Below are 25,897 nucleotides of genomic sequence, written 5' to 3'. Positions count from 1 at the left end.
ACAGCAGGGAGAGGAAAGGCAGGCCGACTCCCTTATCATGTCCCGTAGGACTAGGGGGAGCACAGCCCCTGGGTTTTCTACCCAAGAAGTTTAGGTCCCCCAAAAGCACAAGGCTACTTCAGATTGATGTCACCGTGGCCCGTGTCTGCAAGTGATAACTGGCCAAGCGTGGGGCTCCCTGGCCACTAACATGGCCCAAGCCTGCTCAGATTTAGGAGCCATGCTAATTCTCCCGGACCGGCCTAAACTAGGCTACCAAGACCTCCCGAATTCCTAGACAAGCCCCTGTGGCTCCAGAGCCACTCCCGTGGGCGGGGATATGACGCACTTCCGGTTGCGCCGTCCGGCGGTGCGCAGTAGGGTCTCGCAACCTGGAGGTACTGTGACTCGCGGTGAGCTTGTCGTTCGCGTGTTATGGTGACGGGCAAAAGGGGGAACCCTGGCCCGAAGGTTTTGGGGAGGGAGGAGTGGGTTTAGCAACTGTGGTCTCCGGGAATCCTCAGACTGATCCCTGGGAGGGCTCGAGGAGGCGCCCCATCTTTGCCCACCCCCAGCTGGTGGAGGCGGCGACTCCCTAGAAACCCTTTTCTATTCTCTAGGGCTTTAACAAATGAAACTTTGTCTGTTTTGCGTCCCAGAGCAGCTTTCCTCTGTGCTCCTGGAGCCGAACGGTTAGTCTAACTGGGGCTGCCTTCTCTTCGCTAGGTCTTAAATTAGGTTTGAACTCGAGGCTAATGATTGAGAGCCTCCTCAGAGAAACTGAACTTCAGACGTCTCGGGTCATGTGCAGTCCAAGAGAAAGACTGATCCCCTTGGCTTTTGACTGGGCTAGGAAGCCTACACATATCGAATCTGCTCAAGTTTGGAAGCATTTTGCAACTAAAGAGAAAAGTGACAGGTTAGAAAGGTGAAGGGTAAGATACTAAATCCAAGTATCTTAAAAAACAGTTTTTAAAAAGCTGTGTAGAGGAAAGGCATTAAGGGGCAAGAAGGTTGTTTTTGAAGTATTAAAAGGCTTCTACGGATAGAGTAAATATTGGTCTAGGACCCTACCAGAATCATTGAAGTGATACAGAATTTGGTACGGTGTAAAGGAGGCTTTATAACAATTAAAACCATCCAGCAGAATTCTGTACCTCAAGGATTGCCTAACTTGCCTAGCCAAGAGTTTACACATAGACTGTATTAAAGACGTTCTAGCATTAGTTGGTAAATGCTGTTGAGTTGTTGGAGTCTATAATAATTTGATTTTTATATATCTCACCGTGTTCAAGAATGGATTTGAGGTGTTTTATTTAATCGGGGTTTATAAACTTGGGGAAATTGATATAAAAGAGAGTAACACTGTGGACACAGAACAAAGACTTTTTGTTGTTGTTAGTATTGGAGATTGAATGCAAGGCCTTGGTCCTAATCTACAGTCCCAGCCCTTATTTTCTGAGCCAGGATAGGCTCAAACTTGTGATCCCCCTGCCTCAGCCTCCCAGAGTGCCAGGATTACAAACAGGGGTGCATCACCACCACATCTGACTCAAAGACCTTGATTGTGATAGACTACAAACTTTCGATTGGTGCACCTTTTGAGCACAAAACCATCTCAGTAACTTTAGAAAAGTAGTTGCCTTGTGGTTGGAGACAATGTGAATGAAGTCTTTGCTTTTTGTCAGTATTTTTTTATTATTATTATTTTATTAAGAAAAATTCAGAAACCGAGGCCTGGAGAGCATCCCTAAATGAACCCTTAGACAAACTCAGTGTGACCAAATGTGAAATTACTGGCTTTCTTTGGGGAAGGGAAAAAAATGTCAAGACAGTTCATTATCAGATTTTTTCCTTTTTTTTTATCTTGCTAGTTGGATAGGTGGAAGCTTTCCGTTGAAGCTTTCATTTGCATTTCTTATTTTATTTTGCAGGGCTGGGGTTTGAACACAGGCATTGCATATGGTAGTAGACAAGTGCTCTGCCAGTGAACTACACCCCCACATACCCCCCCCCCCATACTCCTACCAAGTAGCTGTGGTTTCAGGTTAAAGCATAAGAACAAGAAGAGAAACAAGATGGATTGGAAAGGCAGATCATGACTGTCATCACGCAAATGGATGTGCCTTTATTCTAGGAGATTAGATGACACTACTCTTTCCCTGGCTTAGTTTTCCAGTAGTCCTGAACTCAGCCCAGTAGTTACTATTGCAGAGGCCAACATGAGGGTACTGGATGATCCACCATGTCAGAATATACCAGTTGGCATCTCAGGATGCTTCAGGACTGGACTACTGTAGAGGGGAATTCAAGAACTGGTATCCCTGCAATTCTGACCTACTAGCAGCTGGCAATTACTGGACTTCTGATAAAAGCAAAGTTATAAATTGGGGTTCCATACCTGGAAGCCCATTTCATGTTTTAAAAATTTACCAAAACTAGTCAAAAATAGATGAAAAGGAACAGATATAAAAAAGTTTTTAATATTTACTAAATGTGTAAAACTAACAAATAAAAAAAACAACAGAAATGCATGTCTGTTACAGACAGGCTTCACATGGGCTTTTTGTTGAGGATGAGTTGTTTGTTTTATGGTGGCCGTGAAATTTAGACTTTGGAGTAACTTATTTTCCTAACAGACTTTTCTGTAGCCATCCTGGATACTTTTCACTTTTCCAAGAAGCTTTGAACTATATGCAAGAATGGTATTGCTTAACTTACAGATTTTAAGAACCAAATTTAAGCACATAAATGCCTCTGAAGATCTTTGAAAACACAGATAAACTATGGTGCTCCATGGCTATTTCAGTGTTTCCAATGAGCTTGTTTAATGTGATCAGTAAATATTAACATAGGGTCTTATTTAAGATGTTAAAAATTATAAAAGCAGAGGTTACAAATGGGGATGGCATTTATACATTCTGGTTATGTGTCCCTCTGAATTAAGAGAAAAGAAAATAAATGAGTCCTTATGTTCATGTAGCCTCCATGTTGAGAAGTGAATTCAATTCCAGGACCAGGCTTCATTGGGCCATATTCTGTTTTGTTCTTTCTAGTATATTAATACCAAACATAACTCACTGGTGCTTTGATTTTCTTGGTACCAGGTCTTTGAAAGAATGACCAAGAAATAGAGTTATAATCTTAACATTTTGGGACTTGAACTGGCCACTCTGTAGAATGGGAGCAGTAATCAATCACCTGTCCTCATGGATGAGTGAGTCAGGTTAGGCTGCCCTATTCAGGGCTCACACCAAAAGAGATCGGATAAACCCTGATCTTTTTTCTAGATCTAGTGTGTTCTCAATAACTACTGTTTTCAAAACCTAGAGCCATCCTCACTACAGAGGATATTTGTATTCTTTTAAGTCCCATTCATTCTTTCATACATGCCACAATTTTTTTTTTTTGGTACCGGGGATCGAACTCAGGTCCTTGCACTTTCGAGGCAGGCGGTGGAACCACTGAGCTAAATCTCCGGCCCCATGCCACAATTTTTTAAAGACAAGGTCTTAGCCAGACTTAGTGGAGCACACCTGTAATCCCAGCACTATGGAAGGCTGAGACAAGAGAATTGCAAGTTCAGGCCAGACTGGCCAATTTAGGGATTTAGTGAGACCCTGTCTCAAAATTTAAAAATTTAAAAAAAAAAAAAAAAAGGACTGGAATGTAGCTCAGTCTGGAGGCCCTGGGTTCAATCTCCAGTGCCACAATGAATGAATGAATAAAGGAATGAAGGAATGAACAGAGTCTTAAATGGAGCCCAGGCTACCCTGAACTCCTGGGCTTAACTGGTTCTTCTGCCTCAGCCTCCCCTCCATCATATATGACTGTTCAGCACCTGTTGTATACTAGGTGTGTCCCAAACTCCATTCTGTTCGCTGTGGATGTACATAGTATAAAAAAGACCCTGCTTTCCTTCCAGCTTAGGTTGTCTTACCTTCAGTTCTGATTTACTGTCTCAACTTTCTGCTGCTCAGTGACCTCTTCAGAGTCTCCAGAGCCTTAGCCTCCCCAGCACCACACCCTTTAGTTATTCCGTAACAGAGATCCCCTAGCACATAGCTGAGATCCTGATCAGTTCTAATGCTTCCATTATTTCAAAATAACGTTCTTAATTGGTCAAAATGTTCAAATATCCCACATTCACTTTACCACAGATGTTCCAAGAATCTCGGCTGCTGTTTCCCAAACTGTTCATTGGAAGCACAATAGCAGTTAAAATACTTTAACAATGGGCTGGGGATTTAGCTCAGTGGTTCTGCCACCTGCCTTGCAAGTGTAAGGACCCGAGTTCGATCCCTGATACAAAAAAAAATTTTTTTTCTGATTACTAAAGCCATAAAACTCAATCTTTAAAAAAAATTAGAAATCCAAAGAAGAGTGAAAAAGTTTTAAAACAAATCTATAATTCTATAACCCAACAGTATCACTGTAAAGGTTTGGTCTTTCCCCATCATTATGTATGTACTGCGTATATATTTATGACTTTTGATGTCTCAAGTGCTGGTAGATCAGATCCATGGAGGTGAACAAGTGTTCAAAATTAGCTTAATTGAGTTTTTAAGTGCTTTTGATTGAGATCATCTGCATGTGTAGCTCTTCTTTATGGTTTTACCATTGTCACCAATATAAATTCATGATGCTGTGTACGTAGTTCCTCTTATTGAGGCTACTGGAGTTTTGCTGCTCTACATTATCCAAATCCAACATGGGATACCAAGGTGGTGGAAAAGATGCTGCTTACAATTTGAAAGCATGCTTAGGAAGGCCAGTCATAAAGCATAAAACTTTCATTAACTGAAATATTTTTCTTCCAGAATGTATTTAACAAGTGTCAGTAATATAAACTGATTGCCATGCCTGTTTGCTCATTTATTTGCCGTCTCCCCACTAAGCTGAAAGCTCCCGGGCATGAGGGTGCAGTCCTCTTACTCCCACTGCAGCACCAGCACTGCCCACGTGGTGTCTGTGCAGTCAGTGTTTAGTGAATGGACTTCACTCTGTGACAAATGAAGAAATGAAGAACATTGACGTAGTTATACTGCTGTACATGTTTAAATGTTCTAATGTATCAGCGGTCAAAGATTTAGACTAAGACTTTAAAGAAAAAATACTTTTAAGTATTTTTTGTTTGTATCTACTTTGATTGAATTTCCCCCTGAATTTCTTCTCAGTACTACATAGTTTATTAAAATAAATATTACTATAAGAGTATGCCTTACTAGCCAGGAACAGTGGCACATGCCTATAATCCCAAAACTCAGGAAGCTGAGGCAAGAAGATTGCCAGAAGTTTGAGGCCAGCCTGAGCTACATAGCAAGATCCTGCCTCAAAAAAATAAAAAACAAAACAAAAAAAGCTGATCACTGTATACCCTAAAAATAGGTCAGGTGAAACTAAAAATTATATTGCTAATTATAGTTCATTATTTTTAAATATGTACTAGTTAATTCCAACCTGCTATCTGACCTAGTAATTTGACTAATAAATATCTAATGTTCAAGCTAAATGTCTTAGGTTCAAACACACAGTATTTGGCCAGTAGATAACTTGTTGAATTCCCAAAAACTAGGATATCTACAGTTATAAGATTACAAAACCATCTTTGGAACAAAGTTAATCTAATTTTAAAATAATGCCACATTGTACTTTTTAGCCAAATGGAGACAGCACAGTAAAATCAAAGGCTATTCAAGATGATTTCGGTAAGGTTTTGAACAGTAGGTTTTTGGTTTTGGTACCAGGGATGGAACTCAGTGGTGCCACTGAGCTAAATCCCCGGCCCTTGAACAGTAATTTTTAATAGTAGTTTTATGGTGATCATTATTTCCACGATTTCCTATGCTAAAGTTTTCACTGTAAAGACTAAAAACAAAAAACAAAAAAAAAAGCCTTTGGTTTTGGTAATTGTATGGCAACCATATTTTCTTAGGTCTAGCGTGTGGTCCTAAAGAGCCAGGAATCCAAAGAATCCCATCTCCTGCTCTACAGAGCCCGACCTTGGGGAGACTGGTTCGGAGTCTGTGTGATGACCAAGGTCGTGGGCATGGCTACAGTTCTGGGCCCCAGGCCACCTCAGCAGCAGCTGGGTCCTGTGATTCTGAAAGTCAAGGAGGAGGAAGAGAAAGGGAAGTGCCTTCCTAGCCTGGAGATATTCCGCCAGCGCTTCAGGCAGTTTGGGTACCATGACACCCCGGGGCCCCGGGAGGCCCTGAGCCAGCTCCGGGTGCTCTGCTGTGAGTGGCTGCGTCCCGAGCTGCACACCAAGGAGCAGATCCTGGAGCTACTGGTGCTAGAGCAGTTCCTGACCATCCTGCCCCCGGAGCTCCAGGCCTGGGTGCAGGAGCACTGCCCTGAGAGCGCTGAAGAAGCCGTCACCCTCCTGGAAGATCTGGAGCAGGAATTGGATGAACCAGGACTGCAGGTAGGCAGGGGAAGCCTTTTTTACTCCAGGAGATTGGAAGCATAGCATTCCGCCAGGAAGAAGGGTTTGTCTGCTTAACAAGATTAGCAAAAAGGAAGCTTCTAATGAGTTAGACCATGTTTCCGCCTGGTTTTGTTTTTTGGGGTTTTTGTTTTTGTTTTTTCCTTACCTAAACTACCATTAGCCTTGGGAATTGAACAAAATGGGTGGTTTTTTCTTTCCTAGAGGTTCCACATAGCTCTTCTAAGATTTTTTTCATTTTAGTTCTTAAAATGAGCTGGGCATCTTGTTCCCCACCTTAGGGAGAAAGCACTGTATCTTCTCCATTCACATAAGATATTTTTTCTGGAAGTACGGAGTACATGTCTTATCCTTTGAGAAGGTTCTGTTCTACTTCTAGTCTCCTGATAGCTTTTACAATGAACAGCTGTAGATTTAGTCCAATACTTTTTCTGCAACTAATGACAGGATCATATGGCTTTTTCCTTTCCTCTGTTAAAATGATGACTTATGGGGGTGGATCTTCCAATGCTGAACCAACACTGCCATCCCTAAAATAAAACCACTTCCTACATACTGCCAGATCTGACTTCTAATAGTTTGTTTTGTTAAACAAATTTCTATCTGTGTTCATACTTTTTTCTTCTATTATCTTTATCCAATTTTAGGATTAGCACAATGTTGAGTTCCTAAAATGAGGGGAGAAGTGTTCCTTCTATTTTCTGCTTTAAATGTTTGATATAATTCATCAGTTAAAATGAATAAGAGGGCCGGGGATTTAGCTCAGTGGTTCTGCTGCCTGCCTCACAAGCGCAAGGTCCCGACTTCGGTCCCCGGTACCAAAAAAAAAATGTATATGTGCCTGTTGTCATATAGTTAGGTTTTCAAGCTAGGAATATACTTTCTTTAATAGGTGCTATTCAAATTTTATATTTCCTCCAGAGTCAGATTCATTAATTTATCTTCCAAGGTACTTCTTAGAAGTTGTCAAATTTATTTCAAAAAAGGTTTTTGTAATATGCTTTCTATATCCTTTTAAATTCTGTAAAATCTGTGGTAATGTCTTCTAAATTTTGATATTGTAATTAAAACAATGTATAATTGATATGGTGTAATAGGAAGAAAAGGTCTAAAGGATAGGGGAAGAGGGAGGGGTAGGGAAAAGGAAAGAAGGGAAAAGAAAAAAGATGAGAAAAGGAGAAAATGGAAACAAAGTCTTTGCAAATAGGGAAGGGTGGAGGGGATGAAGGGAGGACAGGGGAAGGGGAAAAAATAAGAACCCAGATGTATCATGTACAGGTACAAGTTCCCGGTGATGAATGTAACTGTATTTTATACCTAAAATGTACCGATAAACTTAATGGAAAAAATGAGCTGGACATAAACTCAGCCATTTTTTTTTATACTGTGTCTAGGTCTCAACTCCTCCAAATGAACAGAAACAAGTGTGGGAGATGTCAACAGCAGGAGCAGCAAAGGAGTCCCCAAGCAGTGTGCATTCTCTGGAGGCCAGTCCTAAGTATGAATCTTGGGGGCCCCTGTACATCCAAGAGACCGGTGAGGAAGAGGACTTAACTCGAGATCCAAGAAAGAGTCGAGGTGAGGACCATATCTTAGTGCCTCCAGGCTTTGCAGTTGAAGCAGCAAAATAATTCATAATTCTGGTCTGAGGTGATCCCTAGATTGACTTGTCTGGTCGGGTGGACTAGGTGAAGTAGTTAGCTTTGCTCTCCCAGATATACCTCCCTCAGGTAGGGTCCCAGCTTGAGAACAAATGGAACACTCTTTATGGGTTGATTGAAGTGAGTTCAGTAAAGGGACTGCTTACAGGGCTGTGGACTGGTCAGTAAGAACACTGCATTGGACAAAAGTAAAAAGGCAATACTCCTGTGAACCTCAAGAATCAGCAGAGAGGAACAGTTCCCAGAAGCAGATGAGAGCTCTAGCCTTGGCAGTGAGAGAGAAATCATTTGCCAGGACCTGTGACTGTGGGCCCTGCCATCAGGAAGGGAGAGAACAGAGGGAATAAATAATCCCAGTTTTATACTGCTCCTGCCTGCACATCTGCTGGTGCCCCCAACAACCCCAGCAAGCCCAGTGGGGAGCCAGAGGACAGGGGAACCAAGGCAGTGCATCCCTGAGGTCAGCTTCCTGGGGCACAGAGTAAGACAGGGTCGATCTGTAAGTGGTATAGACCACTATTTGTGCACATGGTAGGCATTCCTGAGCACAGCCCATGGCCTTCAGAAATCTCCTCCTCCTTACGTATTCACTGTGTCCTGGACTTGTGAATTCCATCTTGGAAGCAAAGTTTTGAGCCTTGTTAAAAATCAATTCTCATCCTAGTACATGGGTGGCTGAGGCACAAGGATCATGAGTTTGAGGCCAGCCTGAATTACATACTAAGACCCTGTCTCAGAACACCAAAAGGTAATCCCAGCACTTGGGAAGCTGAGGCAGGAGGATTGCCATGAATTCAAGGCCAACCTGAACTACATAGACCCTCTCAAAAAACTTTTAAAAAAAAAGTCACATTGTCTGGGCAAAATTTAAAAAACTATTAGCTAAATGTTTCACTCTTTTTCATTGTTTTTTTCTTTTTTGGTACCAGGGATCGAACTTGGGTCCTTGCACTTGCGAGGCAGGCAGTGGAACCACTGAGCCAAATCCCCGGCCCCTCTTTTTCATTGTTAATACCAGTCCTTGTCTGTAGTCAGTTGGAGCCTTCCAGGAGTTGCCAGAGTAATTAAAGATACAATAACCAAAGATAAATCTGGTCAGTTTTATTTTCCATCTTTCTTGGCATAACCACTTGGCAGTGAAAGGACGAATAGAAAGGAAGGATTATCAGAGCCAGAAAAAGTTAAACTAGAAAAGTCCAGTAGTATGGGATACAGTAAGGAAATTTGGCAGTCTGTCTGAGCTCTGAATAGAAATGGAAGCACACCCTGCAAGCCTAGGATGTTTATCTCAGTTTGATATGAGATCTGACTTGACTTTACCTGAGTGGCCCAGAAACCTAGCAAAGAAATTAACACATGGGGCCGGGGATTTAGCTCAGTGGTTTCACTGCCTGCTGCGCAAGCACAAGGACCCGAGTTCAATCCCCAGCACCGAAAAAGAAAAAGAAATTAACACATAAATATTGGCTCTGAGTATGGAGCAGAAGTTAATGTGAAGACACAGACAGAATATTCCAATAAATTCTAGAATCATGCAGCCCATACAGGAATCCTTTAGGATGGGAGTAGAGGGAACAGAGTCTTTCTAGAGAATAAAAATTGTGAAATAGGGCTGAGGATGTAGCTCAGGGGTAGAGTGCTTGCCTAACATGTGCAAGGCCCTGCATTCGATTTCCAGTACCACCAAATAAAAAGTGTGTATGTTTATAAACAAATAGAAAATACCTAAGGGGAACATGAGCTAGTAGATACTAAAGAAAAGTTAAAGCCTAAACAGTGATTTCATTGATGATAAAATTACCTTACAAAATAAGTTGGTTTAAAATAATTTAAGACATAAAATTAAGTGGGTATGGCCATGCACACCTGTAATCCCAGCATGAAGGAGGCTAAAGCAAGAGAGTTACCACTAATTTGAGGCCAGCCTGGACTACATAGTGAGTTCAGGGCCATCCTGAAAGAAAATGCAACCTCAAAGTAAAAGAACATTTAAAAAAAAAAAAGGCAGCCCTGATAAAAACAAAATAGAGCTTCTAAGTGTGAAATCTATGGGCACTGAAATTAAGAGAATGACTGTCTTAATTAAAGAAGTGATTAGTGAACTAGAGGTTAGATCAGAGAAAGTTACGTGAAACGTTGTATAGGAAGGAAGGGTCTGAGGACACTGGAGGACTGCATATCTGTTCAAGAGTTCTAGAAGAAGAAGCCTGGGGATTTAATTCACTGCCATGCACCTGCCTCACAAGCATAAGGTCCTGAGTTCGATGCCTAGTACCAAAAAAAAAGTTCTAGAAGTAGAGAGTACAATCAGGACAGACAATATTCAGAAAAAGAAAATGGCTGAGAATTGTCCAAAAGTGATTGTGGAAACAGTGAATTTAAGCACGCTAAACAAGAAAGAATCTAGATACTGAAAAAATTCAGAAGTGGGGCCAGGATTTAGCCCAGTGGTTCTGACGCCTGCCTCAAAAGCGCAAGGTCTCGAGTTCGATCCCCAGTACCAAAAAAAAAGAAAAACTTCAGAACTGAAAATTTTGTGGAGTGTCTTAAAAGAAGCTAAGATAGAAGACATTATGCATACAAAGAATGATAATTGCAGTGATAGCAAATAAACTCTGAATTGTAACAGTACAGGTGGGAAAACAGTGAAATAAATAGTTTCTTTTTCAGCTTCTGCCTGGGTAGACTAGTTTTTAAATGTTAGCTGTTGTAAGTTTTTCCTTCCCACATATGTGGTTTTTGTCTCTGCAGTAATTAAATGTTTTGTGTGTAGCCAAATGGTTGCTCATCATTGAGAGTGAAGAGGATTCTAGGTTCTACAATTCTGCTCAGTGCCAGCCAGTGTGTGGGGATGGGCCTTGAGGCAGCTAGTGGCAGAGAAGAGAGGTGGTTGAGTGGAGAGACAGGAGTGGCAGGTCCTCTGGGAAAGAAAGACAGGCCTGGTGAAGAAAGGACCCTGCTGATTGAGGCTTCCTTAACCCTGGAGGGATGGTCTCCTGCTTTTTCACCTGTGTGGTTAGAAGGATGTTTAGGAATTGTGACTGCTGAATGAAATACTTTTAAAAGGATGAACTTGTTCACACAGCTTTCAACAATGAGTGTCACTTTAGAACTAAAAGAATGACAAGGCAGCCAGGTGTGGGGTTTGTACCTGTAATCCCAGTGCCCTGGGAGGCTGAGGTGGGAGGATCCCAAATGGCACCCCAGCTTGGGCAGCTTCACTGCTTAGTAACACACTGTCTCAAAATTTTAAAAGGGCTGGGAATGTAGCTCAGTGCAGAGGCCCTGGGTTCAATCCTCAGTACCAAAAAAAAAAAAAAAACACAGCCAACATAAGTTAAATAACAAGAGTTAAACTTCTGTGGCAGTCAGGTACTTTCACCCAGACTAGTAAACATGTGGCGCCAGCTCACAGTTGAACTGACTGTCCTCCTCGATAGCATTTATGTTCAGTTCTGTGGAAATATAGGTCGTGCAGGTTTGCCATGCAGCCTCTTCTCCCTTAATTGTCCATGTTTTCCTTAGTCACCTTTGGCCTTGTTGGCTTCTGACTGTACACCATCTGTCTCCTTTGCTCCTGTCCAGATATGCTTGTTTTTGCCTGGCGTATATGAAGCTCTTAGCAGAAAAGGCTGTGTAGTCAGCATACTGTAATAGTTTCTGGTAGGGGGCTCGTGTGAAAGTGTGAAAGTGCAGTGTAACTCGATCGAATGATTTACTTCTCTCTCTGTGATGTGACCTCTCATGGAACTGAATTTAGTCACCCTTCAGAATCCATCAGTCTCGTGTGCTGATCCTGTTTCTCCTATGACAGCTTCCTCCTCAGCCCAGGAAACAATTGACTTGGCCTTACTCTGCTTCTTATTTCAGATTGTAAATTGAGTCGTCCCCAGAATGAGGAATCAGCAGATGAGCAGAACAGTTCTAAAGAAGAGTCTGGCGCCGATGGACTCGAGAAGGACATCATTCCTGTGATTATTGCCAATAAGTGTGAGGCCAGGTCAGACAGGCCATGGGTAAATCTTGAAAAGCAGAGAGGAGTAAAAACTGCTCTTCAAGAAACAGGTTCTAAGAAAAGGGCAGACTCAGCTCCTACTAAACCAACCCCAGGAGAAAGACGTTACATATGTGCTGAGTGTGGAAAAGCCTTTAGTAATAGTTCAAATCTTACCAAACACCGGCGAATACACACTGGGGAGAAACCTTACGTGTGCACCAAATGTGGGAAGGCTTTCAGCCACAGTTCCAACCTTACCCTTCATTACAGAACCCACTTGGTAGACAGGCCCTATGACTGTAAGTGTGGGAAGGCCTTCGGGCAGAGTTCAGACCTCCTTAAACATCAGAAGATGCACACAGAAGAGGCTCCGTACCAGTGTAAAGATTGTGGGAAGGCGTTCAGTGGCAAGGGCAGCCTCATTCGACACTATCGCATCCACACTGGGGAGAAGCCCTATCAGTGTAATGAGTGTGGGAAGAGCTTTAGTCAGCATGCGGGTCTCAGTTCACATCAGCGCCTCCATACTGGAGAGAAGCCCTATAAATGTAAGGAATGTGGGAAAGCCTTTAACCACAGCTCAAATTTTAATAAACATCATAGAATCCATACTGGGGAAAAGCCCTATTGGTGCAGTCATTGTGGAAAAACCTTTTGTAGCAAGTCAAATCTTTCCAAACATCAGAGAGTGCATACTGGAGAGGGAGAAGTGCTGTAATTGTCAAAAATTCCCTTTGGCTGTTGTTTTTGTTCTTGTAAACATTAGAATGTGAATGTTAGGGAGAAGTCCTGTAATGCAGTAACAGCTGATAGATTTTGCTACACTCAGCATCAAAGGCCGCCCTTGGAGTGAGCTCCGCAGGGGTACTGTAGGCAAGAGGTCCTCAGAGAGCAGCAGTGGGCTCTGCCATGGACGCCTCCCAAGGCACAGTCCCTGCCCTACACTGCAGGACCCCATGAACCATGCCAGCATTGCCTTCTGCATAGTTAAATTGATGTGTATCCAGTATAATTAAGGAAGAAACATTAAAACTTGTTTAGCTGTTGTATTCTAGAATTGTAATTTGTAAAGAATTGAGCCATACTGAATAGAATTTAATAAAATTCAGAATAAACTTAAAACATCATGTCATGCCTCAGGACTAATATTTTGATAAGTGGTGTGTTGCTTACTGAACACTGTTGGAGACAAAACTATTCCTACTGGTTGAGTTTTTGGAACATTTGGGTAAAGCTTTTGAAGCTTGGGAATACTGTATGTGTGTGAAGAAGTTGTAATATGTCTGATAGCTGCATATTGACCAAAATTTCCCTCCCTACATGCTGATACATATATATACATTCAAATATACATACATATATTTTTTTCATTATAGGTTTCATTTTGTCAGCCTTGTGTATTTTTCCTGTCAAAGTCTATGAAAAGTGACTCCCTAAGCAGCTTCCCTCTGAAACTTGAGAAGTCATCACAGTATGATTACCTTAAATCCACCCTACCTTTCCCTATGACCTCTTAAAACACTTCCTCTCTCTAGCTTCTGTCTCAGCCAGTTTCTCCTGCTAACTGGAAACCTGGCTACTTTCACTACTTCCTTGAATCACTCGCTTTCCTTCATACAATGACAGGTATTTTCCACTTCTTTGATTAGTAGTCACTGAAATAATCTTTTTTCCTGCTGCTGAGCCTGACATGCCAGGATGGATAGCAAGAAATTTTCATGTTCAGTACCAGATACAATCCCTAGAAACTGCCCTCCATGTAATCCTGGGAATCAGATGAAGCCACAGGTGAGTCTTCATGTACTGGCCAAATACAGGTGGTGGGGGGGGGGGTGTCACTGAAATTGAAAATGAATTTTCTTACTCTTCTAGTAACTTGCTGAAGATGTCCTGCCAACACATTAAAACTCAGTATATTATGATGACCTATCTGGTCTGTATACTGTGATGAAGGCCAACAGAATTTAATCATCAGGTAGCAGCTTTGTTGCCTAGCATGGTAGTTAAGTTACTTTACCTCTGGCAGCTAAATGCCACCACCTTACCTCTGTTAATGCAGAATTCAGTCATCCCCACTGACACTACAGAACAGTTCCATAGCCGAATCATCACCTACTGCTAATCCCAGCCTCAATGACACCTGCCACTGACATCCTTGAGCACCCCTGATTAGTGAATGAGTTCTTTGGGTCCTCCAACGCAGGGGTCCCCATCCCTGGACCATAGATCGGAACCTGTCTAGGGCCTGTTAGGAACCAGGCCACACAGCAGAAGATGAGTGAGGAGTGAAGCTTCTTCAATATTTACAGCTGTTCCCCATTGCTTGCATCACCACCTCAGCTCTGCCTCCTGTCAGATCAGTGATGGCAGTAGGATCTCACAGGGCCTGAACCCTACTGTGAACCCTGCAAATAAAATTGTCTTCCATAAATTTTGGAGACTGGGCCAGGGATTTAGCTCAGTGGTTCCACTACCTGCCCCGCAAACGCAGAGACCTGAGTTCGATGCCCGGTACCAAAAAAAAAAAGATTGGAGACTACTGCTCTAGTGTGCCATAGTTCAGTGTTGGGTTTTCAGGTCTCATACAATCTCCTAATTAGTTCTAGCATCTCTAGTCCTTTACCACCAGCCATGTTCATATATTCATGGCCAGGTTTTAAAGAATTGGGATTCTTTTGGTTTTTGTTTGGTTTTGGCAGTACTGGAGATCCTTGGCAGGCCTTTACACAGAGCTACATACCCAGCCCTTAACTTTATTTTGAGACAAGGTCTCGCTGAGGCACTAATTTGCCCAGGCTGGGCTTGAACTTGTGATCTTCCTGCTTCAGCCTCCCAGAGTGCTAAGATCACAGGTGTGCACCACCACATCTGGCAAGAATATTCTTTCCTGTTGTTGCAATAAATTACCACAAATTTGGTGTCCTAAAACAGTACAATTTATTATCTTATGGTTCTGTAGATTAGAAGTTTGAAATGGGCCTCACTGGTCTAAAATCAAGGTGGCAGCAGGGATGTGTCCTTTTGTGAAGGCTCTTGGAGAAACTTATCTCCTTACCCTTTCCAGCTTCTAGAGACCCCCATACTCTAATCTTATCCCTCCATCTTCAAAGCCAGGCACATAACATCTCTGGCCATTCTTCCTTAGTCACCTCCAACCTCTTGACTCTTCTGCCTCCTCCACTTTTAAGAGCCCTCTTTATTACAGTGGAGCCACCTGGGTAATCACACTATCTTCAGGGTTAGCAACCTCATTCCCCAAATTCCAGGGTTGGGATTTAGCTATCTTTGGGGGCCATTATCCTGCCTACCACACACTGTCTCCAAATATGTTTGCAAGACATTAGAACCTGACAGTTCTCCCTGTTAATACTCCCCCATCCCAGCTTATTCTGCACTCCAGCACCACAATTCCCTCTCCCAATGGCCCAGTGCTTCAAGAGCTGCGCGCCCATGTATTCCTCAGTGAGGCTCCGAAACACTCCAGGGAAAAAGCCGTTTTCTCTTGCAACAGAGAAGCCACTGGAACTACACTGAGACCTAATCCTAGTTGCTTCGTATGCATCAGGAAGATGGGGACAGATGTTTTTGAGGAGGGCAGGCATTATCATGGGAGGCATCAGCCCAGGTGAGATCTTTGCATGGCCTCCAGGAAAAATAAATATAAGGCTGTTCTCCTCTAGCAAGGGGGAGAGGAAAGCATCTCCTACTGAGCCATGGGTTTCTGGAAAATTGAGCATTAAATTATTTGTTGTTTATCCAAAATTCAAATTTCTCGGATGTCCTATATTTTTACTTGTTAAATTTGGCAGCCCTTAAGAGAAAAGGTGGCGGGTAGAAACAACCTGAGTAGAATTCAAGAAGATGAATATTAACAATAAGGGCAGCCAGGTATGGTGGTGCATGCCTGTAATCCCAGCACGCGGAGGCTGAGGCAGGAGGATCACAAATTCAATCCTCACTTGGGCAACTTAGCAAGACCCTGTCTCAAAAGGGTTATGGATGTGATTCAGTACAAAGACCCTGGGTTCAGTTCCCAGTATCCACTGCTCCCCCCCCAAAAAAACCGACAGCAAAGGCATCAAATTATAACATTAGAACCACATGTGACCCAGGTTTTTTCTTTTGTTTGAAAACATTAGAGGCTACTAAGGAAATAATGTGAAAATGCACAGATGCTATTATTTTCAGTAAACAGTTCTGGAGTAACTGGATGTCCACACACAAAAACAAAAAACAAAACAAAAAAAATGGCTGTAGACACAGACCTTATACCATTCACAAAAACTCAAAATGGATCACAGACCTAAAGGAAAAACAAAAACTATACAGTGCTAGAAGATAATAGAAAATCTAGATGACTCTGGGTTTGGCAATGACTAAGGATACAACACCAAAGGCACAACCCCATGAAATAATTGATCAGTTGAATTTAATTAAAATTAAGAATTAGCCAGGCAGCATGGTACATGTCTATAATCCCAGCTATTTGAGATTCTGAGGCAGAGGATCGTGAGTTCAAGGCCAGCCTGGGCAACATAGCAAGACCCTCTTATTTTTAAAAAAATTAAAAATTGGGCTGGGGATTTAGCTCAGTGGTTTCACTGCTTGCCTCGCAAGCACAAGGTCCTGAGTTCAATCCCCAGTGCCAAAAAAAAAAAAAATTAAAAATTGTTTGCCTGTGTACAGTCACTTTGGAAGGTAATTTGATGGTTTCCTACAAAAACTAAAGATATTCTTTCCATATAATCCAGCAATCACATTCTGGTGTTTACCCCAAGGAGCTGAAAACTTACATCCATGCAAAGACCTGCATACAGATGTTTATAGCAGCTTTATCCATACTTGCCAACACTTAGAAACTCCAAGATGTCCTTTGGTAGGTGAATAGATAAACTGTGGTACATCCAGACAATAGATTATTATTGATCTCTATGAAGAAATGAGTAGCTGGGCATGGCATACACCTGTAATCCTAGCACTCAAGAGGCTGAGGTAGAAGGATCTTAAGTTCAAGGCCAGCCTAAACTACATAGCCAGACTGTTTCAAAAACCAGAACCAGGAGTGGAAAGAAGGAGAAATGATCAAGCCATTAAAAGACTTGGAGGAAACTTAAATGTATTTTAGTAAGTGAAAATAGCCAATCCAAAAAGTTTATGTACTATATGATTTCACCTCTGTGAATCCTAGAAATGGCAAAACTACAGAGACAACCAAAGGATCAGTGGTTGCCAGGGTTTGGGAGGCAGGGATGAAAGGTGGAGTACTGAGGATTTTCAAGGCAATAAAATTACTCTGTCTGAGGGGCTGGGGATTTAGCTCAGTGGTTACGCCACCTGCCTCAAAAGCACAAGGACCTGAGTTCGATCCCCAGTACCAAAAAAAAAAAAAAACAAAACCACTACTCTGTCTGAGACTGTAATGCTAGATATATGTCATAAATTGTCTAAATCCACAGAATGTGCACCAAAAGTGAACTCTAATATAAACTGTGAACTTTGGATGATAATATGTCAATGTAGGCTCAACTGTAATAACCAAATGTACCATTCTGGTAGGGGATGTTGAAGATTGGGAAGTTACATGTGTGAGAGGACAGGGGATGTACATGGGAAAGTCTATGCCTTTCATTCAGTATTGCTGTGAATGTAAAGCTGTCCAAAAGAAGAAAGCCTAGAACTTGGTGTGGTAGTGCAGGCCTGTAATCTCAGCACTCTTGGGAGACTGAGGCAGGAGAATCACTAGTTCAGGCCCAGCTTGGGGCAACTTAATGACTTTGTAAGACTCAGTGTCTCAAATTTAAAAAAATAATAAAGAAAGGGCTGGGGATATAGCTCAGTGCAAAGGCCCAGGGTTGATGTTGAGCTAACCACTTCCATCTTTGGGGCCCAAGGATGCAAGAAACTCCCTGGGAAAGCGTGGGAAAACTCAAGACAAGGAATGCCACAGTCAAGGCCCAGACTGGCAGCACAGGCTAAACTTAGAAGGTGGAAGTGACTAGGCTGTGATTCAGGGATCTACCTAGATCCAGGGATCAAACAGTTTTCTGCCATTTGTGGCTTTTCTGAGCTCAGGCAGTGCTTTTAGCAAAACCCTTGTGGCCATACCTACTAATGCACAAGCTTTCTGTTTTCATTTATTTGAAATTTCTGGCCGGGGATTTAGCTCAGTGGTTTTGCCGCCTACCTTGCAAGCGCAAGGTCCCGAGTTCAATCCCAGGTACCAAAAAAAAAAAAAAAAATCTAGAAATTTCTCATGATCAGAAGTAATAACCTAATTTGTAGTACTCACTAGACATAAATGCCAAAAATAATTCATTCTGAATATGACTTTTTTATCCCATGGTTTAGACAAATATCAGGATCAACCCAATATCTTGTGTTTGAGAGAGGATATGAAAATCTGTGGTTCCTCTCACCTCTCTAGACTGTAGACTGCCCAATTTAATGCCATATCCCTGAAGAAATCCTGGCCAGGGCAGATGAACTGGTCACTGTCTCCCCTCCTCCTTCTCTTCCTGACTTCTCCCTGCTTAGAATCACCAAAGTGAGGGTCATCAAGTTGGCTAAACCTCCGAAGTCCTACAGGGGCCAGAAGTCCAGGAGCGCCATGATCTCCTCAGGCCTGGTCTTGCTGGAAGTGGGTAAGGAGCCAGGGTTCCTGTGATTGGCTCCCAGTGGCTACACCTAGGCTCACCTCCAGTTCTTTTTGTTCTTGACCCTGAAGACTCTCTGGCCGAGATAGATAGCACTGTTGGCCTGTGAGGGTCAAGAGAGATGACTACGACATCTGAACCAGAGATGACTAGGTAGTGGGGCTGGCCACATCACAGGTCAGGAGACCCCCGAGCTCTGGGCTGCAAAAGGCATTTGTGTTCTGTTGAAGGACTTCTGTTGGCCTTGGTCCCTCTTTTACCAGAGTTGTAGAGCAAAAGCCCTGGATCTAGGGATCCTAAAAGAGTGGCCTTGACCATCCGTCCCAAACTACCAATTAAAGAAACGAACAGTGGTGAAGGGCAAGGGAGAGTTTTAATCAACATGGCCACAACTGGGAAGGACAAATTCAAGATCTGTTTCCAAGGCACTTACAGAATCTTTGAGGTTTTATAGAAGAGGGGGACAAAGGCAAGGAGTGGGGGTTTGCATGGCTGGTGGGAAAGGTAATCCCAGTCTAATTGATAGTTATCTTGGGACTGTTTCTGCAAGGCAGCTCCGGAGAAGTCCTCACTGCTTAAGAGGGCAACCTAGTTCCCATTAGTTGGTTTCCTCTTTTTTTGGTTGTGTTGGGGGGTGTTGACCTGCTTTTGTGGGGTAGAAATTTGGCTCTTCTTAAATATGAGGTGGCTTAAGGTTTAGGCAGTAGAGACTTCTAGGCACGATTGCAGGGAGTCTGGACCAGGATGTTGTAAAAACAGGCAATTGACTGTCCCTGCAAATCTTGAGAATACAGGCCACAGGCCTGCCCAGATACCTTCAGTAAGTGTCTGCAGATTCCAGAGTGAAATCTGTGTGGACCAGAGGGATGTGGATGTGTGTGCAGGTTCCAACTAGGGCCTTGCCCAGACTCCAGAAGCTTGGGCCCACAGGCCCCAGCCAAAGGCCTGGCTGGAAAAAAGCTATGCAGGCAGGGAAGCAACAGGCAGAGGCCCACCCAGATGCCATTGGTAAGTGTGTGCAGACCCCAGCCAGAAGCCCACTCAGACACCAGCGACTCAGGTGCACAGCCCCCAGCCAAAGGGCTCCCAGACAACAGCTGCACAGGTGGGGAGTCCCCAGCCAGAGGCATGCCCAGATACCATCCCAAGTGTCCACAGGCCCCAGCCAGCACCCCACCCGGACAACAGGGCAGCACAGGGATCCAGAAGACCACCATTCTGAACCCAGGAATTGGCACAGTGGTGAGCAGCAGAGAAAAAGGCCTCTCGGTGACTTGCTGAGAATTGAAGACCACTGAGTGAACAAAAAGTCTCCTCAACAAAGGCACAGCAGGCTTCATCTGCTGAAATGAGAAGATAGGTAAACAAGTCTCAAAACCAGACTTCCAAATCACCTAAGACAACCCCAAAGGGCAACAAGATGGAACAATATGATACTCAACCACCTGGACTCCCTGGACTGGCAATTAAAGAGGATCTGGAAAAAATTAAATCAGAAATAATTTCTCAGATAACAACAGAGATTGTGTCCATAGTGCAAGACATGATTAATAACTCTACTGCAGGCACAGACCAAAAAAAAATAGAGAAGCTGAGGAACATGATGGAATCCCAGCATAGGAAACAAATGGAATCCATAAAACAGATGCAAACAGGTATCCAGGAGATTAAAAACTCCACTGAAAGTTTACACAGCAGAATGAGCCAATGTAAGGACAGAATATCAGATATAGAAGACAGGATTGCAATCAGTGACCAGAAAAAGAAAGATTTCTTAAAAATAGTAAGGGACCACAAGAAATCAATCTAGCAACTGATAGATAATGCAAAGAAAAATAACATAAGACTCGTCAGAGTCAATGAAGAAACAGGAGAGAGTGCAAACTACATTAAAAAACTCTTCACAGAAGTAATGGCAGAAAACTTCCCGAGTAGGGGAAAAGGACTTGACATACAGATAAGTGAGGCACATAGAACTCCGACTGGTCATGATCAAAAATATCTACACCTAGGCATATAATAGTTAAGATTCCAGAAACCCAACAGAAGAACAAAATTCTACAAGCAGATGGGCTGGTGATTTAGCTCAGTGGTTCCACCACCTGCCCCACAAGGAGAAGGACCTGAGTTCAATCACCAGTACCAAAAAAAAACCAAACAAACAAACTCAAACTACAAGAAGAAAAATAAATCACATGCAAAGGAAAGCCCATCAGAATCACAGCAAACTTCTTAACACAAAGGCAAGGCAAGAAAAGGCAAGAAAAAGCTCAAGGCAAGAAAAGCTGGGAGTGAAGTATTTCAAGCTCTAAAAGAAAATAACCTCCAACCCAAATTGATGTAACCTACAAAACTATCTTTCAAAATTGATGGAGAAATATGATACTTTCCTGACAAAGAGCACCTGAGGGACTTCATGAGTCCCAAACCAGCACTCCAAAAATTTTTAAACAATATCCTAGGAAAAGATTATGAGGATCACAACTGTAGGAGGCCAAGCAGAATGAATCCATCAGGCAGGACAAGAAATTAAATGCAGGGCTGGGAATTTAGCTCAGTGGTTTCACCACCTGCTGCGAAAGTGCAAGGACTCAAGTTCAATCCCCGGTACCAAAAAAAAAAAAAAAAGAAAAGAAAAGAAATTAAATGCAAAGGGGGAGAATCCAACCAAAAGAAAAAGTCATGATGGGCTGGGGATTTAGCTCAGTGGTTCCACCGCCTGCCTCGCAATCTAAGGACCCAAGTTCAATACCCAATATCAAAAAAAAAACAAGAGCTATGAAGAAAAAGTCACGACAAGGATAAGTCAATATGTATCAGTTATAACTATCAATGTTAATGGTCTCAATTCACCAATCAAAAGAAATAGACTGGCAGAATGAGTTAAGAAGCAAGATCCAACAATATGCTGCTTACAAGAAACACATTTAATTTAAAAAGAAACTCATGGACTGAAAGTTAAAGGGTGAAAAACAATATTCTATGCAACAGGAGGCCCCCAAAAAGCAGGAGTAGCTATCCTTTTTGCAGATCAAATGCATGTCAAACTAATTAAGACCACGGGATAAACTAATTGAGAGACTAATTAACACTAATTAAGAGAGACAAAGAAGGCCACTACCTGGCCATTCCATGCTCCTAGGGCAGAGAACGTGAGCCAGTCCCAGCACCCGGAAGGAAGCTCCCCCGCCGCCATTCCATGTACCTAGGGCAGAGAAGGTGAGCCACGTGGGAGCCAGAAGCACCACCACCCCACCCCCCCGCCATGGAAATGAGAAGACATGTAAACAAGCCTCAAAAACAGACTTCCAGATCACCTACAGCAACCCCAAAGGGAAACAAGATGGAACAATCTGATACTCAACCACCTGGACTCTCTGAACTGGCAACAAAAGAGGACCTGGGAAAAATGAAATCAGAAATAATTACTCATATAATAGCAAAGATTGTGCTCATAGTGCAAGACATGATTAATAAATCTAGAGAGGACACAGATAAAAAACAGAGGATCTGAGGAACATGATGGAATCCCAACATAGGAAACAAGTGGAATCCATAAAACAGATGCAAACAGATTTCCAGGAGATTAAAAATTCCACTGAAAGTCTGTGCAGCAGAATGAACCAATGTGAGGATAGAATTTCAGATATAGAAGATAAGATTGCAATTAGTGACCAGGAAAAGAAAAATTGCTTTAAAATTGTAAGGAAACATCAGAAATCAATCCAGCAGCTGCTAGATGATGCAAAGAAGAATAACATAAGACTGACTGGAGTCAATGAAGAAAGAAGAGAGCATGCAGATGACATCAAAAAACTGTTCACAGAAGTGATGGCAGAAATCTTCCCAAGCAGGGGAAAAGAACTTCACATACAGATAAGTGAGGCGTATAGGACTCCACATAGCCTTGATCAAAAAAAATCTACACATAGGCATATAATAGTTAGGATTCCAGAAATCCAACAGAAGAACAAAATTCTACAAGCAGTGAGAGAAAAGAAACAAATCACATACAAAGGAAAGCCCATCAGAATCACAGCAGACTTCTCAATGCAAACCCTCAAGGCAAGAAGAGCTTGGAGTGATGTATTGCAAGCCCTAAAGGAAAACAGCCTCCAACCTAGATTGATGTACCCTGCAAAACTATCTTTCAAAATTGATGGAGAAATAAGATACTTTCATGATAAAGAGCACCTCAGGAACTTCATGAATATCAAACCAGCACTCCAAAAAATTTTAGACAATACCCTAGGAAAAGACAATGAGGATCACAACCCCAGGAAGCCCAGCAGAATGAATCCATTGGGTGTGACAAATTAAACGCAAAGGGGGAGAATCCAACAAAAAGAAAAAGTTATGACAAGGCTTTTAAAACTTTTAACTTCATCTCCCTAATGAGTGTATAATTCAATCTTATTATTGTACTGATTAGTATTTTTCTGATTCTAGAGTTGCACACCTTTCCTTGTGCTATACTGGCTATTTATCATCTTCTTATATCTACTTTTTAATTGGTTGTCTATTAATGAGCTGTAAGAGTTCTTTATGTATTCTGGTCATAGGTTATATGCATTGTAAATATGGTCTGTTTAAGGACTACTTTTCATTTTAATGATGTCATTTAAAGTTCTAAATTTTGATGAAATCTCATTTATCAATTTTTTTCTTTTATACATCATGGTTTTTGTATCTAGGTAGTTCTTGCCTACCCTAAATTCATAAACATTTTCCCTTATACTTTCTTCTTAAAGTTTTATACTTTTAGGCTTTCATATTTAGGTTCATAGATCCCTTTAACTTATTTTTATGTATGGAAATAAAGGGTTGAGGTTAATTTTTTATGTACGGATACCAGGTTTTCTAGTGCCATTTGCTGAAAACACTATCTCTTCCTCGGCTCTTGAATTGAGTTTATATTCTACAAAATGTTAATGTTAAATAATCTTTCAAAACTCAGTGGACCATATAGGTTTGGTTCTATGTGTAGATTCTTTGCTTTTTTCAAATGATCTATATGTCTTTCCTTACACCAACACTGCCTTGATTATTGTAGCTTTAGAAGAAGTCTTAAAATTAGGTACTAAATGTCTTCCAACACTGTTTTTTTTTTAACTTTTCTAGGTCCTCTGTACTCCTACAAAACTTTAAAATTTCAATATCCAATTCTTCATTTATAGCAAGTACACACAGACCTGAATTTTTATATATACCTTGTGTTTTCTAATCCTCCTAAATTCAAATACAAGTTCTAGGGGCTCCTAGAGATTACTTAGTATTTTCTCTGTAGATGATCATTTCATCTACATATAAAGATTTTGCTTCTACCTTGCCAATCCTATCCTAATTGTGTCATTTTATTGCCAGACTATTTTGGTGGGGCCTAGGTTTCAAAGTTTAATGGACAGATAAAGAGTAAGTATATCTGCCCTTGTTCCCCACCTTAAGGAGAAAGCATTGTATCTTCTCCGTTCATATAAGGTGTTCTTACTGGAAGTATGGAGTGCATGTCTTTAATCTGTTGAGAAGATTCTGTTCTACTTCTAGTCTCCTGATAGCTTTTACCATGAACAGCTGTGGAATTTAGTCCAATACTTTTTCTCTAACTAGTGACAGGATCATATGGCTTTTTCCTTTCCTCTGTTAAAATGATGACTTTTGGGGGTGAATCTTCCAAAGCTGAACCAACACTGTCATCCCTAAAACAAAACCACTTTCTACATACTGCCAGATCTGACTTCTAATAGTTTGTTTTGTTAGACAAATTTCTATCTATGTTCATACATTTTCTTCTATTATCTTTATCCAGTTTTAGGATTAGCACAATGTTGAGTTCCTAAAATGAGGGGAGAAGTGTTCCTTTTTTTTTCTGCTTTAAATGTTTGATATAATTTATCAGTTAAAATGTATACGAGCCTGTTGTTGTCATATATGTAGGTTTTCAAATATACTTTCTTTAGTAGGTGCTATTCAAATTTTATATTTCTTCCAGAGTTAGTTTCATTAATTTGTCTTCCAAGGTACTTCTTAGAAGTTGTCAAATTTATTTCAAAACAGATTTTTGAAATATTCTTTCTATATCCTTTTAAATTCTGTAAAATCTGTGGTAATGTCTCCTAGGTCTTGATATTTTAATTTTAAAAATGTGTAATTGATATTGTGTAATAGGAAGTAAAGGTCTAGAGGGGCGGGGGAGGTTGGGAGGGGGAGAGGGGAAGAGGGGAAAAAAATATGAGAAAGGGAAAAAAATGGAAACGGGATCTTTGCAAGTGGGGAGGAGTGGAGGGGGTGAGGGGAAGGCAGGGGAAGGGGGAAAAAAAATAAGAACCAAGATACCCATGTAATGGTACAAGATCCCAATGATGTATGTAAATTTATTTTATACCTAAAATGTACCAATAAACCTAATGGTGGAAAAAAAAAAAGAAGGCCACTACCTCCTTGTAAAGGGAACGATCCAAGAGGAAGAGATGACAATCATAAATATATATGCACCAAATACTAGTGCACCCAACTATATAAAACAAATGCTAACAGACATGAATAATCAAATAAGCACTAATGTAATAGAAGTGGGGGACCTCAATACCCCACTGTCACAAATAGATCAACTAGACAAAAAATTAACAATGAAATACTAGAGCTCAATCAAACTCTTGAACAAATGAACTTAACAGATGTTTATAGAGTGTTCCACCCCTCAAAATCAGAATACACATTCTTTTCGGCTGCACATGGGTCATTCTTCAAAATAGACCACATACTGGCTCATAGAACATGTTTTTGGGGGTTTTTTTTCAATTTTTTAAATAATTACATTTAATAGGAATTACTTTGTAACTTCAGAAAAACAGGAACAGGAGAAATCTAAAGCACTTCATTTTAAATACTTCTCTTTAGAATTTCAGTTGTTTTATACCTACCAAACAACATGATAATTTCTGTATTTGGTCAACAATTACATATTTGTTGGATTTAAAGACTATATACATTGTGCTACAAAAGCATTGTAATGTTTTCAGCAAAAACATCTTGGTATCACTCTTGGTATATAGCACTAGGTGGACTTTTTCTTAGATAGACTCACGTATCGGACTCATTCTATCCAGACTTATTCTGTGCCAGGAACTCTGCAAGGCACAAAGGATACAAAGGAAATGAT

At 41.5% G+C, this 25,897-nt stretch overlaps 1 protein-coding gene across 3 annotated transcripts; it reads left to right on the top strand.

The window, feature by feature from the left end:
- Positions 1 to 298: 298 nt before the first annotated feature.
- Zscan21 (zinc finger and SCAN domain containing 21) lies at positions 299 to 13,212 on the top strand. Of its 3 annotated transcripts, none has more exons than XM_087195797.1 (4): positions 299 to 392; positions 5,915 to 6,406; positions 7,822 to 8,005; positions 11,959 to 13,212. In XM_087195797.1, the coding sequence occupies exons 2-4, from the start codon at positions 6,011 to 6,013 to the stop codon at positions 12,801 to 12,803; spliced, it is 1,425 nt and encodes a 474-aa protein (XP_087051923.1). In that variant the 5' UTR covers positions 299 to 392; positions 5,915 to 6,010; the 3' UTR covers positions 12,804 to 13,212. The 3 variants fall into 3 exon arrangements, with proteins under 3 accessions (XP_087051923.1, XP_087051924.1, XP_087051926.1); XM_087195798.1 differs by having other exon boundaries at positions 300 to 377; XM_087195800.1 differs by lacking the exon at positions 299 to 392 and having other exon boundaries at positions 441 to 6,406.
- Positions 13,213 to 25,897: the final 12,685 nt, after the last annotated feature.

The sequence above is a fragment of the Heterocephalus glaber genome, unplaced genomic scaffold, assembly GCF_053883595.1.
Source record: "Heterocephalus glaber isolate CG9 unplaced genomic scaffold, H.glaber_assembly_v1.0 deba00001610, whole genome shotgun sequence".
Classification (NCBI taxonomy): domain Eukaryota; kingdom Metazoa; phylum Chordata; class Mammalia; order Rodentia; family Bathyergidae; genus Heterocephalus; species Heterocephalus glaber.
The sequence above is the reverse complement of the archived record's forward strand: the minus strand, read 5'-3'. Positions and strand labels throughout refer to the sequence as shown.